A 21,476-nucleotide genomic window follows, 5' to 3' on the forward strand; every position below is an offset into this window, starting at 1 on the left:
TTCTAATAGACCTACTTATTTTGTAAGGCCTTATTTCCCTTCGATAATTCTATCAACTATTAGGCTTGATTAGATAATATCGAATCAATCTCATCATTCATATACAGCCCCAACTAAAATAATTCTTCGTTCTTCATGGCTTCACCATAACTCTATGGTTCATCTCGATCAGTCAATAAAATATAATGAAATTTGTGAAAGAATGTTTTTTTTCGTCTGACAATTCTAATAAAACTCCTAATGGGAGCAATATGAATTATTAGATCTATTTAAGGGGTTATATTCTCTTGCTCTAAAGTACATGTATTTTCAATCTCGAATAAATAAATAAATCTTAATGGGATCACGTTCAGCATCAAAGTTTCAAGGCTTTCAAAGTTTCCATTCAACTTTTCTTGATACAAGACATATTCATTAAATATCATATCTTTGCTCTTAATAAACTCCTGATTTTGGAAATCCAAAAATAATAATAATCAAACTCGATATTACCATAACTAATAAAATACTATATTTTAGATTTTGCATCAAGTTTACTTCTATCAATGGAATATAAATAGGCAAAACAAACAAACACTTCCAAAAAAATAAAGGTTTACCTCATTACAACTCCAAACCTATAATAGTATTAAAAAATTAAATGATATTGAGGGACCTGTATTAATCAAGTATGTTATGTTAATAGCCATCGCTAAGAACATTTTTGGTAACCCAACATGCAATCTCAAGCTCGTAGTATGCTTGTTTAATATTTGGTTCACCCTCTCAATCACACCATTTTGTTGAACCTTCCTTACTAGCACATTACATTAATCTCAACCACATAATTTATATTTAACTTATTGAAAATATTAGAAATGACCTTTTTTTATTAGATTTAAATGAGAATTTAACTTTTAACATGGCACAATAGAGAAAAAGGATTTATGTAGCTGACCTCACATAGTGGGATGAAAGCTTTATGTTGTTGTTGTATTTGTTTCAACGTTAAAACAACTTCTGCCATCTTTAGATAACATTTTTTTTTCACAATATGCCAAATAGTTGCATGCAAAGCACTTCTTAGACATATCTGACAGACTTCATCAAAACCATAGTGGTCCTCTCCATCGTCATGTGAGCCACATCTTCTACAATGTCAAACTAATACTGCTATAATCTATCTATCAAAGATATTCAACTATTCATATCTATCTATCAAGGATATTCCACTATTCATCCTTCATAATCTTGATAAGAAGATGCATGTTGACCACAATTGATTGCCCTAATTATGTGGTCAATTATAGCGTATATCAGGTCAATCATGACCATTAACCAAAAAAAAAGATGCCTTGCTCTGGTCAATTGATTGCCATAATTATTTGGCCGATTCTAGCGTAGTATATCAGGTCAATCATGACCATTAACCACAAAAATATGCCTTGCCTAGCGCGCAGGTTTATGCATGCTAAATGAAGCAAAGTCTTAATTTATGGTGGGCTACAAGGTCAGTGTTTTCTCATAAATCATCAACTCTTTGAGGAGGTGCACGAGTGAACGGAAAGTTTTGTTGTGTAATTCAAGAAAAAAAAACCTTACAAAATGAAGCCTAAATAAGCACCATGACTTTTAAAGCGAAATAGATTAATTAAAAAATTTCATAAGTGAACATAAAGCATAGCATTCAGGTCTACTTGAAGCTCAATTCTCAATTGCTAAAGACTACCTCAGCAGTTGTGCCAGTAATACCAATGCGCACTCTTCCATCATCTGAATGCCAATGTACACTCATCTGAAATAAGGATTCATTCAATTAAATCCGAACATTTCTCGAAGAACGCTAATTAGCAATAGAGTCAATGCTAATACCAGCATGAAATTCATACCACACCAATAGTGTACGGAGCATCAACCTGATGCAGAGCTCTTTCAACAGCAGCTTTGAATCTAGGAAGAATCACTCTAAGAGGGAGAGTTGCTTCGGGAAATAAAACAACGCCTAATGGTTGAAAAAATTTTAAAGATGGACACAAAAAAATGCTTACAAAAGGAACGAATAAACTAAAAACAACATAAAACGCTCTGATAGATTGGATAGTTATATTGCACAATAATGATAAAGATTACTTTTCCTATTAGCTGATGAATAACCCTAAAACAGAATATGAGAGACTGTCATGTACTATGTGCAATAGAAAAATGTCAAGTTTTGTGAGAAATTCAACAAGTTCACAAACCATTTAGCACTAACATACAAGTCACTATTAAGCGTGATTTATAGAGAAAAGGAACTAGAATTCACTTCAAGGTAGCACAAACAGACAAACTATTAAAAGTATATTCAGATCAGATTTCTCACTACTTCGCTTTCAAAACGCTATCATATTTCCATTTGGATAATGCTTTCTTAATGCTTTTAGAGATTTTTATGATATGATAAGAAGTTGCTTTTTACAATTAAATCTATTAATGTGTGGTAAATATAAGATAGATGTTGTTCAACTTCTATAACTAAAATACTCAATTGTTTTCAAAAAAGTTACTTTTTCTTACAATAGCTTCATAATCATCTTTACAAAAATCTAGATATACCCTAATCTATCAATCTACACATAAAAACTCCAAAATTAACCACAATGCATTAAACCTCTAGATAAAACTTTTAGCACACGTACAAATTTTCATAATTAAAAATACGAGGAAGCTAGTAGACACTTGTTTAACAATTACCACTCCATGGAAAATTCTCTAAATATAAGCAACAGCACTTATTTCAGATATACTAAGTAACCTGGGAAATGATAGTAATAAAAGGAGATAAGAAAACTAAATCAACTCTCCAACTCCAAATATAAGATATAATAACCGGTTTAGAGATTATTTATCATATGAAATGTAAGTATGAAGAAACAGTGAGGCTGCAAAATTTAGCCTAACACAGCCTGGCAAACAAATCATCTAATCCAGTTACCGAGTATCTTAAAAGAAAAAATCGTGCGGTATTCAGCAACTGCAAAAATTAGCTAATCTTTTGGAATTTATCAAAACCTAGATGACACAATAAATTCATGTGACAAAACACAACTACTCGAGATTTCCAAATACTGTTCAATCTTTTGCTTCATTTACAAACTTTTGACAGAAAAATCATAAGTCACAAAATGAAAGGTCCCAAACTACTTTTCTTCCTCTCAATTCTTCATTGGTTCTCAAACTACTTTTATTCCTCTCAATTCTTCATTGGTTCTCACTGCATGCTAAGCCATGAAGTGCACACTTTAACAAAATGTTCAGACACTCAACACCATATCAAAATGCCATTGGAAGTGAATCTATATATCTCCGGAAACTCTACAATGTAGCCAGTTGCACATTGGATACAAATTGAACACAAACGATTCAACTCTTAACTTTATTACATACTAAATCAATCCTACTATAGATCCCAATTCACACTCTTCCACTCCATCACTCTCTCTGCATATTATTTTGTATGGCATATTTAACCAGCCTGCTGTCATTTTACCAAACTTGTATGAAACAACAAATTCAAGTAACAAAACTCAAGCACGGAAAATTTTCAAATTCTGTTCAAGCATTTACTCATTTACAGACTTACAAATCTAGCAAAACAAAGAAAAAATTAGAAGGCACAAAATCCAAGGTCCACAATACTTCCTCGCCCTGCATCATTGGTTTTCACTCCATGTTAAACTATGAAGTATGCACTTTTACTGGATGTTCAGACACCGAACACCATGCCAACATGCAATTGAGAGCACCCTAGTCTGGCACTTCTTAGGCACTTCGAAACGGCCATACACACGTTAGATTCAAATTGAACACAACCAATTCCACCCTTATATACTAAATTAATTTTACAATAGATACCAACTCATCATTGTTGCTTCATATGGATGTATCTGACATATTCCTATCTGGCTATTTATAAATAGAAGTTTAATTTTCATGATATACCAGTAAATATAATAATTACTAAGTCACGAGGTAAAAATTTTCTAAGGTTAATGTCCATGTTGCATATTTCCAAATTCTTCTTGAAGTAGTAATCAAAATTCAATTAACTCGCATTAGATGCTCTCAACCATGCAAGCAGTCTTAAACACACATGCCACATCATGGCTATGACATTCCAAAGGGAAAGGCCATTCCCTTTTGGCATGATTGAGGAGGAGGTGGGATATAAACCGACACCATGTTTGTTCATAGCCATATGTAATCTTGTAAGCTCTTGGCCTTGCCCTATTACTGCAACTCCTTCCAAGACACATGTTATGTTTCATTCTTTAAGCTAAGAGTCCATGCTAACACTCCAATGCCCCATCAAGGTAATGGTGTTCCAAAGAGAAAGGCCATTTCTGATGTGGCACAAGCTGCCAATGCAACAAATGGTGGATCAACAACTTGAGACCAAAGCAAGAACGTGGTTGTTGACAGACAAAGGATTATGACCCAAAACTAATGAAATTTTTTTAATTCGTATTTGTATTTCTTTTTCATGATAATTGTTATAATAGACTATGTATTTATAATTTTATATGTAGTTGTAATTATATTTGAAATGTGATTTGAATTTCGAAATTTTGAAATTTCTATTTTGAAATTTTAGAAGAAATCTGATATTCTTTAATTAAATAAACCAAATTAATATGGGCCAATGCTAACAAAAAGGATGAGATTGTTATTGGAAGTTACCACACTCTCTCTACTACACTATAGGTGGCTAACCCTCCACTTCCCACTTCTTGTGCAATTCAAATATAGTGTTCTAAAACTATTTAAACATAATGGAATGAAACAAAAAGGGTCTCTCGGTTGAGTTGCTAAATTTGGAGTTCTTTCCATAAAGAGGGGGCTTGGCGGCCAGCTGCAACCTTGAAGGGATTTTAAAATCTCTTCAAACCTTAATATTTTGGTAAATAATAAGTGCTCTATCTCCTTAAATAAAATAATCATTTTCCTTAGAGTGTTTCTACACTTATACACATACATTCCAACACTCATTTCCCATCCTTTCCCAAAAAAAAATCTACTCAAAACCCTAAGAAGGGCTCTTGGCCAAAAACTGACTTCATCTGACACAATTTGTTTAAATACCCCTTTTGGCCCATCAAAACACCTTTTAAAATTATAAAAAAATTCATAATTAATCAGCACTCCTCTTTCATCTCTAAGAATTTCCAATTCCTAGAATTCTCCCATTTTAAAATCCGAAAAAAGCCTAAAGTGCAAGCGGGAAAATTCAACAAGATTCCAAGAACCCATATATTCCCTTTTCATGGAATTTAAACACCACACATCATCAACTATTTCAAAGCCTTATTCATCATTTAAAACCCACTCAAGCCCAAAATAGCAAACCCATTGTGGTATAACCATATGTAACAAACAAAGCTCTAACTATCAAGATATTGTCCATTTTAGCCTAATGCCTCACAGTTTTGTCCCCTTTGTATAATTTCCCAGTAGGTCACCAATCCAATGACTACTCTTATACGAGCATGCTTAACTTTAAAGTTTTTAATGAAATTTTAATCGGTACACTAAAAGATGACTCAATATTTAAGAGCTTTATTTTATTTTTTGAGGGGTTTCATAATATTTTCCACTTAAATAACTAACTTCCTCGTCAATGTCTTTAGCCCATAATCATCCAACAAATAGATAGGATTCTAAAGAAACATTTCTCATCTTTAGGCTGGTGTATTATTCTAATATCATTTATAATAGCACAAACTCTTAATCAACGAGATATTGTCCGTTTTGGCCTAAAGTCCCCTTAGTGTAACTTCTCAAGAGATCACCCATCTTAGGACTACTTTTATACGAGCAAACTTAGCTTTAGAGTTTCTACTAAAAATCCAACAATTACACCAAAAGACACATCTATGTTTAAAAGTTTAATTTTTTTTTAAAGAAGCTTCATAATGATGATGAAGAAGATGATGTAAAAAGAGGGAGAAAGATAAAATATTAGTGCTTCTTCCTTTTATTCCTTCACTCAGCCTCTCCCCCATCAATTCATTAAGTACTCGAAGCCATCTAATTAGCAAAACCACTGAGTTGTGAAACAACCATGCTTCAATACTTCTTTTGGCCCATCAAAACTCCTTGGAAAATTATAAGTTTTCACAATTAATCTAGACACACTCCTCTTCCATCTCTGAGAATTTCCAATTCCTAGAGTTCTACCATTTTAAAATCCTAAAACCCTGAAGTGCAAGTGGGAAAAATTCAACCAGATTCCAAGCACACATATATATCCCTTTTGCATGGAATGTAAACACCACAAATCTTCAACCAATCCCAAGCCTTATTCATCATTAGAACCCCCTCAAGCCCAAATAGCAACCCATTAGTGGTCTAACCTATGATGCACAGACATAGACATGGCGACACGGATACGACACGACACGGACACGGGACACGTCAATTATTGAAAATATAGGACACAGAAACGGGTTGGACATGGTATTATAGTTTGTATATTTAAAAAATAGTGTATAAAAATTAAATAAGTATAATTTTAAAAATAATAAGCAATTTAACTATAATTTGTGCTTAAAATGATTAGTATTAGGATGTCGGACACGTGTCGGACGAGTGTCGTGTCAGATACGGTGTCGGACAATGCACGCCTCTTTGAGGAGAAGTGTCGGTGCATCATAGGGTCTAACCCTCTGTAACAGTACAAATTCTTAACTATCGAGATATTGTCAGCTTTAGCTTAATGCCTCGTGATTTTGCCCACTTCATATAACTTCCAAGAGGCCACCCATCCAATGATTGCGCTTTGTAGCATGCTTAACTTTCGAGTTTCTAATGAAATTATAATCATTACACTAAAAAGCGTCTCAATATTTAAGAGATTAATTTAATTTTCTTGAGAGGTTTTGTAATATTCTCCACTTAAACAACTGACATCCTCGTCAATGTTCATAGCCCATTATCATCTAACAAATAGATAACGCATATTTTTCATCTTTCGGCTGGTGTATTATTCCGATATCATTTATAATAGCTCAAACTTTTGATCAAAAAGATATTGTCTGCTTTGGTCTGATGTCCCCTTAGTATAACATTCCTAAGATCAACAATTATACCGAAAGACTCATTGATATTTAATAGTTTTGTTTAATTTTTTATGTAGCTTCACGATGATGAAGAAGAAGATGATGTAAAAAGAGGGAGAATGATGAAATATAAGTGATTCTTCATTTTTTTCCTTCACTCAGACTCTCCCCCCATCATTTCATTAGGTAGTTAAAGCCATCCAATTAGCAAAACCACCAAGCACTGTCACTCTATCATTCAAGCACATGGCGCTGCACAAGAGGCTATTGTCAACCATCACATCCTCGATTTCCCACTCACACGTTGGGTCGTGAGCTCTCCCTAAACCCCCATTCCCCCCCCCCCCCCCCCTTCCCCCCCCCCCCCCCAACAAATGTATGATGCCCTAGATCTGATTCATCTACTTAGAGGCAATATATTGCCTTAATAGGATTACAGGATGATGTAGTTGGGTTGGTTGAGTCAGTTCGATTTAGCCTCTCATATTTCGGTTTATTACACCGTAAGCCGCACCATTTTCCTTGATTTGGTTGATGACGAGGCAGGATTCATACCATGACAACATGTTTGTTCGTAGCCACATGTGATCCTCAAAGCATTTGGCCTTGCCCAATCTCCACTCTTACTCAATCCCACCTAATAAAACACTTACATTTCAATTAATGACAACTCAACCTCCCTCTATAGTGCTCTCTCGCTCTCTCTCTCTCAAATTGCTCTAATCTATGATATTCTTTGTCAGACATTTGTTTTTCTAAAGTTGCGGATCACTTCCCTCACCCAGTACTACTACAACCAGTAAATATATAAGCCTCTATTTAATATTTGTTTTCAATTCTTATTTTGTTTATAACGGATTAAAGCATTCAGTTAGCTATCCACATACTCCAAATGCAGGAATTAAATCAAAATGTTATATATATATATATATATATATATAACATATATATATTTATTTATTTATTTATTTATTTATTTATTTATTTATTTAGAAAGAAATCAAATGACAAGAAAATAAATATCCACACTAATATATAACCATCTCATATAAACTAACTGCATTATCATACATAGAGTTTGCTGTAAAAAATATGCTCATAAAAATAAATAAGAGGAATGACTTCATACAGTTCATAAAGCATATAATTCAGCTTTAAAACAATTGGATAGAAAGTTGGGCAAACGACCTAATTGATTGACTAGCACAAAAAAACATATCAACTCAAATATATAATCATATCATGAATGACATAACCATATTATCATACATAATAGGATTATTTCAATATATTACAAGTAATTACATTAAGATTGATTCACAAAAAGTGTCTAATCCAGCTTTGGACAAAATGACAAAAGAGCTGAACTAATAACCCAATACATTTACAACTCAAACAAACAGAAATTGGTTCCAACACTCAAAATGCCATATGGAAAACAATATGGTATAAGATTCAATCATCCACAAGGTCCATGGTTTAAAATTGCGCAATATGAGGCTCGCCTTGAGGCCCGCCTTTGCGCAATTTCAGTAAAAAACATCTTGATGCTTACGCCTCGAGCTTTCTTATGAGGCTTGTGCCTTTTGAGGCTTACGCCTCAAAACGCCTTGAGGCTTACGCCTCGCCTCACAAATGAAAAACGCCTCAATACCCGAATACGCAATTTTAAACATTGACAAGGTCTTCAGATACTGAAAAGCCTAACTTTATCCTCAAGGTGCAGCAAAACTAGACCATTTCATAGTAGACGGAAAAACCATGGCTAAACCAATGCAACAAATAACACAAGAGAGCAAAAGGCGAGCCAATCAGTTGGATTGTAGGTTATGAAGTGAAGGTAACATGAGATTCGCCAATTTTTTCAGTAGGAGTTACAGATAGATAAGGAATTATCTCCAAGATTACGTGAAATTTGATACAATATATAAAATAATATATTAGAAAAGCATATTATGATACTCCTTTAAAAAGCGACATTATCTGGTATAATTATGCCTTTTAAATACATATCTATATTTATGATACTTTTTTATTAGCATTAAGAAGACCCTCATGAATGTTTTCCAAGTTTAGCTTATACATTCAACTAAATAAATGATTATTGTATTTTCATAAATAGAGAGAATTATACAAAAGTTAAAATTCCAAAAATCCCTCGCCCAACTGAAAGTGCTTCTCCATCCTGCATAATTGTAGCTCCATCTTTCTAGTTAAGAATCCTCCAAAAAAAATAAATAAATAAATAAAAATCTCTCATTCCTTAAATCAAACACACCATAGAAGGTTGCCTTCTCCTCTCTATAGCACAAAATCATCAGAAATGTCCAATACTTCATAGGGCCTTGTTTTTTTTTAATCTAACTCCATGCCCACTCCCTTGGAAGCCTTACATTATGCCAAGTAATTTCCTCAACAATACTAAGAAATGATTTGCAAGAAAAAACAAAAATTAAGATCAATAATTGAAATCAAAGCGTTACTAATGGGAACATCAGATCATAAAAGGTTTATCAAAGGTGTGGCCGCCGATCTACGGCCAAGATTGAGTCATTGTATTTTTGAATTGTTTTATGTATTTTCTTATTTATGATGTCGTATTGTATTTGTTTTATTTAGTTTCTCATTGTACCCTTTTATTAAGGGATGTCGTATATAAGCCCTGAGGGCATTGTCTTTTTTCTATTTTTGAGTCTTATGTACGAGGCTATTTATAGCCCCTATGTTTCTCTTTGCAAGTTAATGAATGATTAATAAAAACTTTGTTTATCTTGTTTGAATTCTCATGAGAGCTTGAGAGTTTAGAGTGAAATCCCGAGGAGAAGGAAGCTTGCACAATACCCACCAACCTAGACGAGTCGGGTTCGTGGTTCTATCTTCTATCTCTTTCTCTCTTCCCTCCCTTAGCATCACTGGACACACCACCTCTCTTTCCACCTAGCCGCCGCCCCTCCCTACCCAACCCCATTCAAACCATCGGCCTAAAAGCCCCTTTGCCCATCTTGGTTACTTCCTAATTTTGGATTGCCATAATTTAGTTGGCCTTTGAATTCAAATTTTCCAAAATTTAAAATTCAAATTCTTTCCTAAATTATAAAATCTATTTTAGAAAAGTTTTTAATCCTCCCTCCATCAGAATTTAAATTAATTTGGGATGAATTAATTCATCCTAAATCTAATCACCCAAATTAAGGAAGCATTAAAGCCTCCTTAATTTCCCCCCCATCCTCCCTATATCCGCCGGCCTAGCCTGCCTAACCGCCGGCCTAGCCTTCCTAACTACCGGCCCCACTCCACTTTCTCATGCTTTGAGTCTCCTAATTTAGTTATAATTAATTTGGGATCAATTTGGAATTCAAATTAATTAAATTTGAAATTCAAATTCTCTCCTAATTCTACTATTCTATTTTAAGAAAGTTTCCATAAACCATTTCAAATCAAATTCTATTTGAAATTGACTGGATCTCTTGCTTAATTTACAACTCCCTTGATTAGGCAACTCCATATTTAATTCCCTAAGCCCCTCCCTCTCTCACCATGCCGCCAGCCCCCTTAACCTAGCCACCCCCTTTCTCTCTCCACTCCCTCTCTCTCTCTCATTAATTCCCCTCCCCTGATTTTAGGAATTAAATTTTCCTTCCTAATTTTCTACTCTTTAATTTCAAAATCTGAACTTTATTTCAAATTTTGAAGTGAAATCTCTCCATCAACCTACTCCTAACCCCACTAGTGGATCTCCTTCTTCGGCCGACCCTCTCCTCCACTTAGCTCTTACTTCTTGTGAGAATCCCTCTTCTCTCAAGAACACCTAAGAGCCTTGAAGACGCCATCGATACTACCATGTACACGAAGCCATTGCATGGCCAATCCTGACACCGACTACAAACTTGCCTTCGATGAGCATGGCTTCATGCACATTCTCCATTCAACCTTCTTCGACATCAACCTGAGAATCGACCATACGGTTGAGAACTACATAGAGCGCATCTTGGACACCTTGGTGGAAGCTATTGAAGAACAACTTGAGATCGTCAAGTGGAGGATTGTCGTCGATCCTTGACGGAGGTTTTCTACTTTTCCTTTTCTCGTATTTCTTAAGTCTAACCCTCTCTTGTGATTTGATTGTAGTCATGAAGGCTGTATTCACCTGATTCTGCTAAGCTTAGTAAACGTAGGAATTTGAATGAACTTCTTTGTTTCTAATTCTTATTGTTAAACTAGATATTTTCGTTGAAAGCTAATACGTTTGCATTATGTTATTCTCCTAAAATATTTTGATGATGCAAATCTCTTGATGTGCAACTTTGCCTAAACGACAGTGACCGCTCTTACGTTTTGATTCTTCGTTTTATTTGCTAATAGATCTATTTGTTATTAATCTAATAAATTAGTTGTGCAAGCTCTTACTAAATTTATTGCAAGCATCATAGTTTTACATCATCTAGTATCAGAGCATGGTATGCTCTTTTTGCATATGTTAGTATCCTTGGTAGAATTTTCTTTCAACATTTTATCCATTCCACCATTGCATTTGTGTCATTTAGAATTTGTTAGGTTGTTGTCCTTACTTTTCTCATAGTCATTTTACAAGGTATAAGTATGTTCTAATCATATAACTTGCTATCCTTTACATCTTAGTCACTTTAGGTGTCTCGTAGTAAATCCCAATGGATCCGGAACAACTAGGAAGGACTTTAGACTTGTTGGTAGGCCAAATGAACAATATTAGCCAATAACTTAAAGAAAATCAAGCCAACCTAGCTGAACTTCGTAGAAATACCACTGAGCGATTTGACACACTTGAGCGAGCTAGAGAGCCTCCTACTCCCTACACCCCATCTAGACCACCTTCTATGTATGGGGGTGACACTTACCCGGATAAGAGGCAATATCGTGAACAATCATCGAGCTCCTTACCATGGACATGACCCACGTCATGATCCTGATATACCACTCATGAAAAATATTAAAGTTGACGCTCCTACCTTTGATGGCACACTCGATCCCTAGCTCTTCCTAGACTAGGTCAAAGGTATAGACAGTTTCTTTAAGTGGTATAACATCTCCGATGTTAGGAAGGTCAGTTTTGTGGAGATGAAGCTCACGGGTAGGGCGAGTCAGTTTTGGGCCAACTTAGAGAGCCTTAGGGAAGCTAGGAATGATTACCCCATTACCGATTGGTCGTCCATGAAATGGGAACTCAAGCAGAAGTATTTGCCTCCGTCGTACTTCACCCAACTATTGGATAGGTGGAATAGGCTGACTCAAGGCAACAAACCAGTTGAGTACATCGATGACTTCCTGATTCGCTGCAAAGGGGAGACCTCTACCACCCCCGCGCATATATTGTATATGTTTCAAACCGGGTTGCGAGATGATCTTCGTAATGAGCTGTTTGCCCGGAACATCACTATACTGGAGAATGCATACAGCCTAGTGCTTGATTTAGAGGAGACCCGTTCACAGCAGTCGAGCCATTCACATGACTCTAGGCCCTCCTACAGGCCATCTGGTAGTTCCGCCCCACACACTTCTGCTAGCCGACCCATTTCTGGGAGCACGACCCGACCACCCACGGGTCCTTCTGCACCTCGATCTAATTTTAGGAATAAACCTCCCGCCCCGGATACCCCTCGGTCTAGTCCCGGGACCAAGTGCTTTCGATGCCAGGAGTATGGGCATATCGCTTCTCAGTGCTCTAGTCCCTATAAAGTCTTGATCATCGAGGAGATTACTGAGGACGATCTCGAGCCCGATGTTAATCAGATTCACCAGGTTGAGGATGAAGGCGAATACTTCGAGGAGGAGGATGACACTATGATCCTTCATTACCTTCAGAAATTGGATGATGCCTCTCCCATCTACGTGGTAAGATGTGCGCTATCTCACCCGACACCCACGGATGACTGGTGTAGAACCGCAATTTTTCACCCCTACACCAAAATTAAAGACGAACTATAAGGTCATCGTGGATAGTGGTAGCTGCATAAATGATGTTTCTTCTAACATGGTATCCAAGTTTGGTCTTTCTGCCATTCCTCACCATAACCCGTATAAGATAGCATGGGTCAACTCCACTGCCTTGGAGGTAAAAAATCGAAGCTTCGTACATATCTCCTTTGCTGTTTACAAGGAGAACGTTTGGTGCGATGTATTGATCATGAATGTTGGACAAATTCTTTTGGGTCGCCACTGAATCTATGATAATGATGTCCACATTTTTGGGCATTCGAACACTTGCGTGTTCGAACATGCGGGCAAAAAGATTAAGCTTTTGTCATCGCAGCTCCGGGTTACGGATGACTCGAAATCCAACGCCATTAAGTTCAAGAAAGGACTGAACCTTGTTACCGCCAAGGTTCTGGACGCTGAGGTTGCTCAAGGCGCACCCTTATACGCCTTAGTGGGTCGTGAGATTCCCACCGAATCTGACGAACCTATCCCTCAGAAAGTCCAACCCATTTTGGGACAATATGCTGATGTCTTCCCCAATGATCTTCCATATCAATTACCTCCACTTAGAGACATTCAGTGTGTCATCCCTGGAGCCTCCCTCCCAAACCTACCACACTATCGCATGAACCCCGCAGAACATGCTAAGTTTAAGAAGCAGGTTGATGAGTTACTGCAGCGAGGTTTTATTAAGGAGAGTCTTAATCCCTGCGCGGTGCCGGCCCTTCTTACACCGAAGGACTGATCTTGGAAAATGTGTGTTGATAGACGTGCTATTAATAAGATCACCGTCAAATATCATTTCCCTATTCTGAGGCTGGAGGATATGCTCGATATGATGACGGGTGGCACATAATTCTCTAAAATTAATCTCAAGAGTGGGTACCACCAGATCCGGATCCGACCCGGAGATAGAGTGGAAAACTGCCTTCAAGACCAAGGATGGTCTCTACGAGTGGTTAGTCATGCATGTTGGGTTAAGAAACGCCCCGAGTACCTTCATGAGGATCATAACTCAAGTGTTGCGCCCGTTTATGAGAAAGTTTGTCGCCGTCTAATTTGACGACATTCTTATTTACAGTCAGTCGATTAGCCAGCACTTGGACTACTTAAGACAAGTTTGTGAGGTCTTAATGAAGGAACAACTTTATGCCAATACTAAGAAATGTACCTTCCTTGTAGATCGCGACATCTTTTTGGGTTTCATCGTTTCAGCCCTAAGGGTTTCCACAGACCCCGGGAAGGTGAGGGCCATTGTGGAATGGCTTGCCCCTCAGAACATCCGGGAAGTCCGCAGCTTCCACAGATTAGCCACCTTCCATAGGAAATTCATTCGAAATTTTAGCACTGTCGTATCTCCTATCACTGATTGCTTTAAGAAGTGATTTCCACTAGACCCCGGCAGCCACCAGAGCTTTTGATGAGATCAAGCAAAAGATGGTGGAAGCCCCAGGACGAGACTTCCTGATTTCTCCAAAGTCTTCGAAGTGACCTGCGACGCTTCGGGGGTCGGAATTGGAGGAGTCTTCTCCCAGGAAGGTCACCCAGTAGCCTATTTTAGTGAAAAACTTAATAATATTCGGCAGCGTTATTCCATGTATGACAAAGAGCTTTATGCTGTGATCCAATCTCTTCGTTATTGGCGATACTACTAGATCCCGCAAGAGTTTGTCATTTTCTCGGATCACGAAGCTCTGTGTTATATCAACTCCCAAAAGAAATTAAATGCACGCCACGGTCGATGGGTCGAGTTCCTTCAAGAGTACACTTATACCCTTAGACATTTGAAAATAAAATTTCTGATACTCTCAGTCGTCGTATGATGACTACTACTGAGATAAAAGCAGAAGTCATGGGATTTGACCAAATAAAAAGGGACTATTTGGAATGCCCCAACTTTAAGGAGACCTACTCTCTCTTGTCCACAGGCAGCACACGCCTTGTGGACGATTTCTAATTGGAGGATGGTTATCTTTTCAAAGACTCAAGGCTTTGTATCTCGAGCACCTCCCTTAGGGAATTTCTTTGTCTGGGAACTCCACTCTGGGACAAAACTATCGAGTCCGTGGAGTATCGCTTTTATTGGCCCAGCCTGAAGAGAGATGTCAGTCGGTGTCACACCTGCCAACTGGCCAAACAACGTAAGTAAAACACGGGTCTTTACACTCCTCTGCCTGTCCCTAGTTGTCCTTAGCAAGATGTTAGCATGGGCTTTATCTTAAGCTTGCCCAAGAAACTCCGTATAAATGATGCCATTTGTGTTGTAGTTGATTGGTTCTCCAAAATAGCTCATTTTCTTCCTTGCTCCAAAACATCTGACACCTCTCACATTGCGAAGTTATATTTCAACGAGGTCATTCGTTTACATGATTTTTCCAAAACCATTGTATCGGATCGGGATGTGAAATTCACTAGCTATTTTTGGAAAACCCTGTGGATAAAAATGGGCACTAAATTATAATTTTCCACTGTCTTTCACCCACAGACGGATGGTCAGACCGAGATAGTTGATAAGAGTTTGGGTAATCTGTTGCGGTCTTTGGTTGGCGAGCACGTTAAGGACTGGGATTACATTTTTCCTACTGCTGAATTTGCTTATAATAATTCTATTAACCGAACCACTAGCCTAAATCCTTCTGAAATTGTATATGGGTTCAAACCTAGACAGCCGCTAGACCTTATGCCCATGTGTTTGAGGTATAAGATTTATGAGTCTGCATCATCATTTGCATCCCATTTGAATGAACTTCATAAAAGAAATTGCACAGCAAATTGAAAAGAGCAATAATGAATACAAACTATATGCGGACTTAAAATGATGTTTTAAAACTTTTGAGGTTGGTGACTCCGTGATGGTGCAGATTCGTCCGGAACGGTTCCCGCAGGGAACGGTTAAAGAAGTTGCATGCTAAGAGTGCTGGACCGTTCAAAATATTTAAGAAAATCAACGATAATGCTTATGTAGTAGATCTGCATGCATGATTCAATATTAATTCCTCTTTTAATATAGAAGATTTAGTTGTATATGAAGGTCCTAATTTTAACCCTCCAAATCCACTCATACAGCAACCTTGTGTGACCCCACCATGTGAGATCCCAAACCTACTTCCACTACCAAATATTCCTAAATTACACATGGCAGAAAAGGTAGACATGATCATAAGTTATGATATCATATCCACAAGGGAAGGAGGACGAAAGAGATACTTGATCAGGTGGAAAGGAAAGCCCAAGTCGGATGATACTTGACTGGATCGCGAGGAGTTGCAGCAGATTGACCCAGATGCACTAGAGATCTATGAGAGCACCAGAGACACTTACTCGACGGAGTCGAGCTTCCCCCCACCCCTGGAGAATGAAGGGGACATCAGATCATGGAAGGTTTATCAGAGGCATGGCCGCGGATCTGCGGCCACAATTGAGTCATTGTATTTTTTATTTGTTTTATGTATTTTCTTATTTATGATTTTGTATTGTATTTGTTTTATTTAGTTTCCCGTTGCACCCTTTTATTAAGGGATGTCATATATAATCCCTTAGGGCATTGTCATCTTTTTTATTTTTGAGTCTTATGTACGAGGCTATTTATAGCCCCTATGATTCTCTTTGCAAGTTAATGAATGATAATAAAAACTTTGTTTCTCTTGTTTGAATTCTCATGAGAGCTTGAGAGTTTGGAGTGAAATCCCAAGGAGAGGGAAGCTTGTGTAATACCCACCAACCTAGACGAGACGGGATCGTGGTTTTATCTTCCATCTCTTTCTCTCTTCCCTCCCCTACCATCACCGGCCACACCACCTCTCTTTCACCTAGCCACCACCCCTCCCTACCCAACCCCATTCAAACCATCGGCCTAAGCCCCTTTGCCCATCTTAGTTACTTTCTACTTTTGGATTGTCATAATTTAATTGGCCTTTAAATTCAAATTTCCCCAAATTTGAAATTCAAATTCTTCCCTAAATTTTAAAATTTATTTTAGGAAAGTTTTTAATCCTTCCCTCCATCGGAATTTAAATTAATTTGGGATGAATTAATTGATCCTAAATCTAATCACCCAAATTAAGGAAGCATTAAAGCCTCCTTGATTTCCTCCTCATCCTCCCTATAGCCGCTGGCCTCGCCTTCCTAACCATCGGCCCCACTCCACTTTCTCATGCTTTGAGCCTTCTAATATAGTTAGAATTAATTTGGGATCAATTTGGAATTCAAATTAATTAAATTTAAAATTCAAATTCTCTCCTAATTCTACTACTCTATTTTAGAAAAGTTTTCATAGACAATTTCAAATCAAATTCTATTTGAAATTGATTGGATCTCTTGCTTAATTTACAACTCCCTGATTAGGCAACTCCATATTTAATTCCCTAAGCCCCTCCCTCTCTCACCATACCGCCAGCCCCCTTAACCTAGCCGCCCCCTCTCTCTCTCATTAATTCCCCTCGGATTTTAGAAATTAAAGTTTACCTCCTAATTTCTACTCTTTAATTTAAAAATCTGAAATTTATTTCATATTTTGAAGTGAAATCTCTCCATCAACCTACTCCTAACCCCACTAGTGGCTTTCCTTCTTTGGCCCACCCTCTCCTCCACTTAGCTCTTACTTCTTGTGAGGATCCCTCTTCTCTCAAGAACACCTAAGAGCCTTGAAGACGCCATCGATACTACCACGTACATGAAGCCATTGCATGGCCGATCCTGACACCGACTATGGACTTGCCTACGACAAGCACAGCTTCATGCACATTCTCCATTCAACCTTCTTCGACGTCAACCCGAGGATCGACCATACGGTTGAGGACTACATAGAGCGCATCTTAGACACCTTGGTGGAAGCTATTGAAGAACAACTTGAGATCGTCGAGTGGAGGATTGTCGCCGATCCTTGACGGAGGTTTTCTACTTTTCCTTTTCTCGTATTTCTTACGTATAACCCTCTCTTGTGATTTAATTGTAGTCATGAAGGATGTGTTCACCCGATTTTGCTAAGCTTAGTAAACGTAGGAATTTGAGTGCACTTCTTTGTTTCTAATTCTTATTGTTAGACTAGGGATTTACGTTGAACGCTACTACGTTTGCATGATGTTATTCTCCTACGATATATTGATGATGCAAATCTCTTGATGTGCAACTTAGCTTAAACACAGTGACCGCTCTTACATTTTGATTCTTCGTTTTATTTTCTAATAGATTTATTTTTTATTAATCTAATCAATTAATTGTGCAAGCTCTTACTAAATTCATTGCAAGCATCGTAGTTCTACATCAGTTACATAATATATCGTAAAACCAGCAATTTTCTTTAGAGGCTATTTGGTTAGAAATATTTAGAACTCAAGTGAATTCTAAATGCAATACAAAGAACTCAGGTGAATTTTAAATGCAATATAAAATAAATTTAATGTAATTGAAATACTTTTTGGAGTTTGGTTACTTATAGAATTAATTCAAGGCATTACTTTTTGTGCTTCAATTCTTGTAAACTCTTACTTTTTTTGTAAACTCTATCGGCGATCACTCAATTGTTGGGGGCAGCATCTAGTATGTGAGCTATTGTTGGAGCAGGTGCAATGTGATGTCGATCGAGGGGAAGCACTCATAGTGTTGCGGGTCAAACTCATGCTTGTGATCTTGTAGCATCGTTAAGGGAGGGAGGCACCGACGATGTGAATGTGGTCGTATGGCATGGAGAGGAGTGTGTTTGCGCATGGGGGTCATGTTCATGGTCAAGAGTTGTGATCTCAAGAGGGAGACATCATCAGGAAAGTGTAAAGCTACACCGCACAATGCGAGGGGGACACGACATCATTCATGTTAAGAGGTCACAACATCAAATGAATTTATTACATTGAGTAGTTGGAATGCAATCGAATCAAGCGAATTCCAACTACACAAATAATGAAGTACGGATGTAGTTTCAAATCCTGCAACAAATTACTCATGTTTTTTTTTTCAACAAAGTACTTGAAACTTCAAATATTTATTCATTTTATTTACTCTACAGTACTAATACACCCAAACAGACAACCCCTTAATCAAACAATAGTTTGCACAACCTTTCAATCCATGCCTCTAGATTCAGAACATTCACCGAAGGATTTTTCATATGGTGCACTTAAATGTGGCCTTCTTTGAAAAATTTTGAAAGTTAATCAATGTGTAATTAAAAAAACTATTATGTCAACTCCAATGGCACAGCAAATGGACATAAAGCAATTTCCTAAGACCTAAGATGACAAAATCACTACAGAAAATAAAAACTACCTTTAAGATAGAACATTGGCAAGTTCAAAATAGCGCCTCCATCTAAGAATGCCAATCTACAATGAGTTTCATCAACCTCTGTTACATTAAACAAAAAATAAGGCTTCAGATGTTCTAAGAAGGCAATAATATAAAATAAATATGTAGGTTATTTACCGCCAAGATAGGTATGCAAGGATGCCAAACATGTATCAAAGGTAAAGTAGTGATCTCCTGCTTGTCCATCAGTATGTCTGGTATGACGTCAGTAGATAAATACTCCATCAGATCAAAGATTATAAATGAAAAGAATAATATTAACAGGGTAAAAGAACTAAATACTAGAATAAGATAGTATAACTACTCTAAATATCGAAGCAGATTACCACTTTATGACTATTTGATAACATTATGAGAAACAAAATAAAACACAAGAAGTTCATCAACATTATAGCTAGACAATCAAATCTTTTACAAGAAGCAAAGATGAAAAAATGTGAACATGATGACATACCCTATGGTATGAAACTATGCAACAAGTTTACAACAAAATCACAAAATAGTACTATAAAAGATCAAATAGTAAGGCATAAGAGTGATAAAAAAAGAAAATTAAATACAATAAATGGATGCAATTAGAAGAAAGTTAATTAGGAATCTACAACTAAAAATAGATAAATGTTGGAGCTAAAATATAACGTGAGAACATCTCTTTTTTTTTCATAATCTATTAGCATAAGTCAAAAAATGTAGCTCACCCGTGATTTGAATAACAATTTCATATACGGCATTTAAGTTCTATTTTAACAAGATCAAGATGCAAATCAAATTTAGGAATTAGGCCATCTAAAGTCTAAAATAAATAACGAAACAAATATCAAAATCAGCATTGATCACTCTAATTAGCATTTAACTGTTGAAGTAAAATAAAACTAAATCAAACACATAGCATTTGATCGATAACGCTCTTATTTCAGTAGCACGGACACATAAATAACATTGAACCAAGCAGTACTTGAATACTTTGGCACTCTTCATATTTGTAGTAATGACACATTCCTGAGTGTTTACTGCCACGCTCACCTAAAAAAGACCCATAAAAAAAAATAAAAAATAAAAAGGGTGGCAGCAAGAAGAAGAAATCGAGGACATGCACATATTTGAGCATCCTGATATGCTTATACAAACGTAGAATCCAGCATCTGCCCCAGCGCCCTAATATCTGAAAAGCTTTGGGATTCAATACTGGTGGAATTAGATCAGAGGCGCCTAAATAGGAAGTGGGTAGAGGTATTAAAGATATCGAATTAACCTGACAAGACCGTTGTCGTCATCGTCGGAGGAGGAGGATTCATCAACCTCCTCGATTTGTAGCTCCTCCATGTCGAGTTCTCTTATCTGCTGCATCTGAAGCCTCTCGTTTTCCAGTAGCCTGTCGGGATCCATCTCTCGCTTCGCACTCCCGCGAGTCCGACCGCTTTGCGATGCAGCAGGTCTGAGTTTTTGTAGAAATTATTTGGTGCGGAACCGGACGAACCGCTAATTCGATCGGGAGAAATTATTGTGGGTGGTATTCGGTCATGGAGCCCAGTAAAATTTTTATACGCTGTGTGCTTACCTACAAAGTTAGCATGTTCATTTCAACTTGACTCGTTTGTTTTTTTGGACCGACTAGAGACAAAGAGACATCTGACCACCCAACATAAAAGTAAAACGATGAAAAGGCGGAAAATTTTCACATTTCATTCAAGCGCCTATACAGTTTTAATTTCCTGCATTCGTAGTTCTCCGAGGTTCCTGCAAAAAATTCTTCTCAAAAATATTCAGCAATCTCTTCTGCTCAAATGGAGGAGGGAAAGGAGTCACCTGCAAAAAAAAGGTATGTTATTGCGTACAACAGATAAAATGTACTCCGTATTTTTTTGGTATTCACTACGTATTTGCTGAAGAAATCATAAAAAAATAAAAAACATCCCAATAACGATAAATGATAATATTTTTCTCACATTCTACGTTTTTTCTGCGTATATTATGTGTATATACTGCGTATATTTTGCTTATTCTCTATATATATGTTGAAGACTCAAACCCTAATATTTTAAAATAAATACTATGGATCTTAAAACTATAAAAAAAAATTCTAATAAAGAAAAAAGATTAGTCATCTTGCATTCTGATTAATTTTAGTTTAAATTATTATTGATTTCT

At 36.9% G+C, this 21,476-nt stretch overlaps 1 protein-coding gene across 1 annotated transcript; it reads right to left on the reverse strand.

Moving 5' to 3' along the window:
* Window positions 1-1,636: 1,636 nt before the first annotated feature.
* LOC110109640 lies at window positions 1,637-20,809 on the reverse strand. The gene is made up of 5 exons (XM_020840820.2): window positions 20,581-20,809; window positions 19,446-19,522; window positions 19,290-19,367; window positions 1,869-1,981; window positions 1,637-1,774 (listed from the first exon to the last, which is right to left on the reverse strand). The coding sequence occupies exons 1-5, from the start codon at window positions 20,712-20,714 to the stop codon at window positions 1,691-1,693; spliced, it is 486 nt and encodes a 161-aa protein (XP_020696479.1). The 5' UTR covers window positions 20,715-20,809; the 3' UTR covers window positions 1,637-1,690.
* Between the last annotated feature and the right edge of the window lie 667 nt (window positions 20,810-21,476).

Source organism: Dendrobium catenatum, unplaced genomic scaffold (genome assembly GCF_001605985.2).
Source record: "Dendrobium catenatum unplaced genomic scaffold, ASM160598v2 fragScaff_scaffold_561, whole genome shotgun sequence".
NCBI lineage: Eukaryota > Viridiplantae > Streptophyta > Magnoliopsida > Asparagales > Orchidaceae > Dendrobium > Dendrobium catenatum.

Coding starts and splice junctions, on each gene's coding strand:
- LOC110109640 (XM_020840820.2), bottom strand. CDS start 20,714: ATGGATCCCGACAGGCTACTGGAAAACGAGAGGCTTCAGATGCAGCAG. Junction 1,982..19,289: donor GCCAATGTTCTATCTTAAAG/GTAGTTTTTATT, acceptor TTCAACCATTAG/GCGTTGTTTTATTTCCCGAA. Junction 1,775..1,868: donor CTCCGTACACTATTGGTGTG/GTATGAATTTCA, acceptor TCCTTATTTCAG/ATGAGTGTACATTGGCATTC.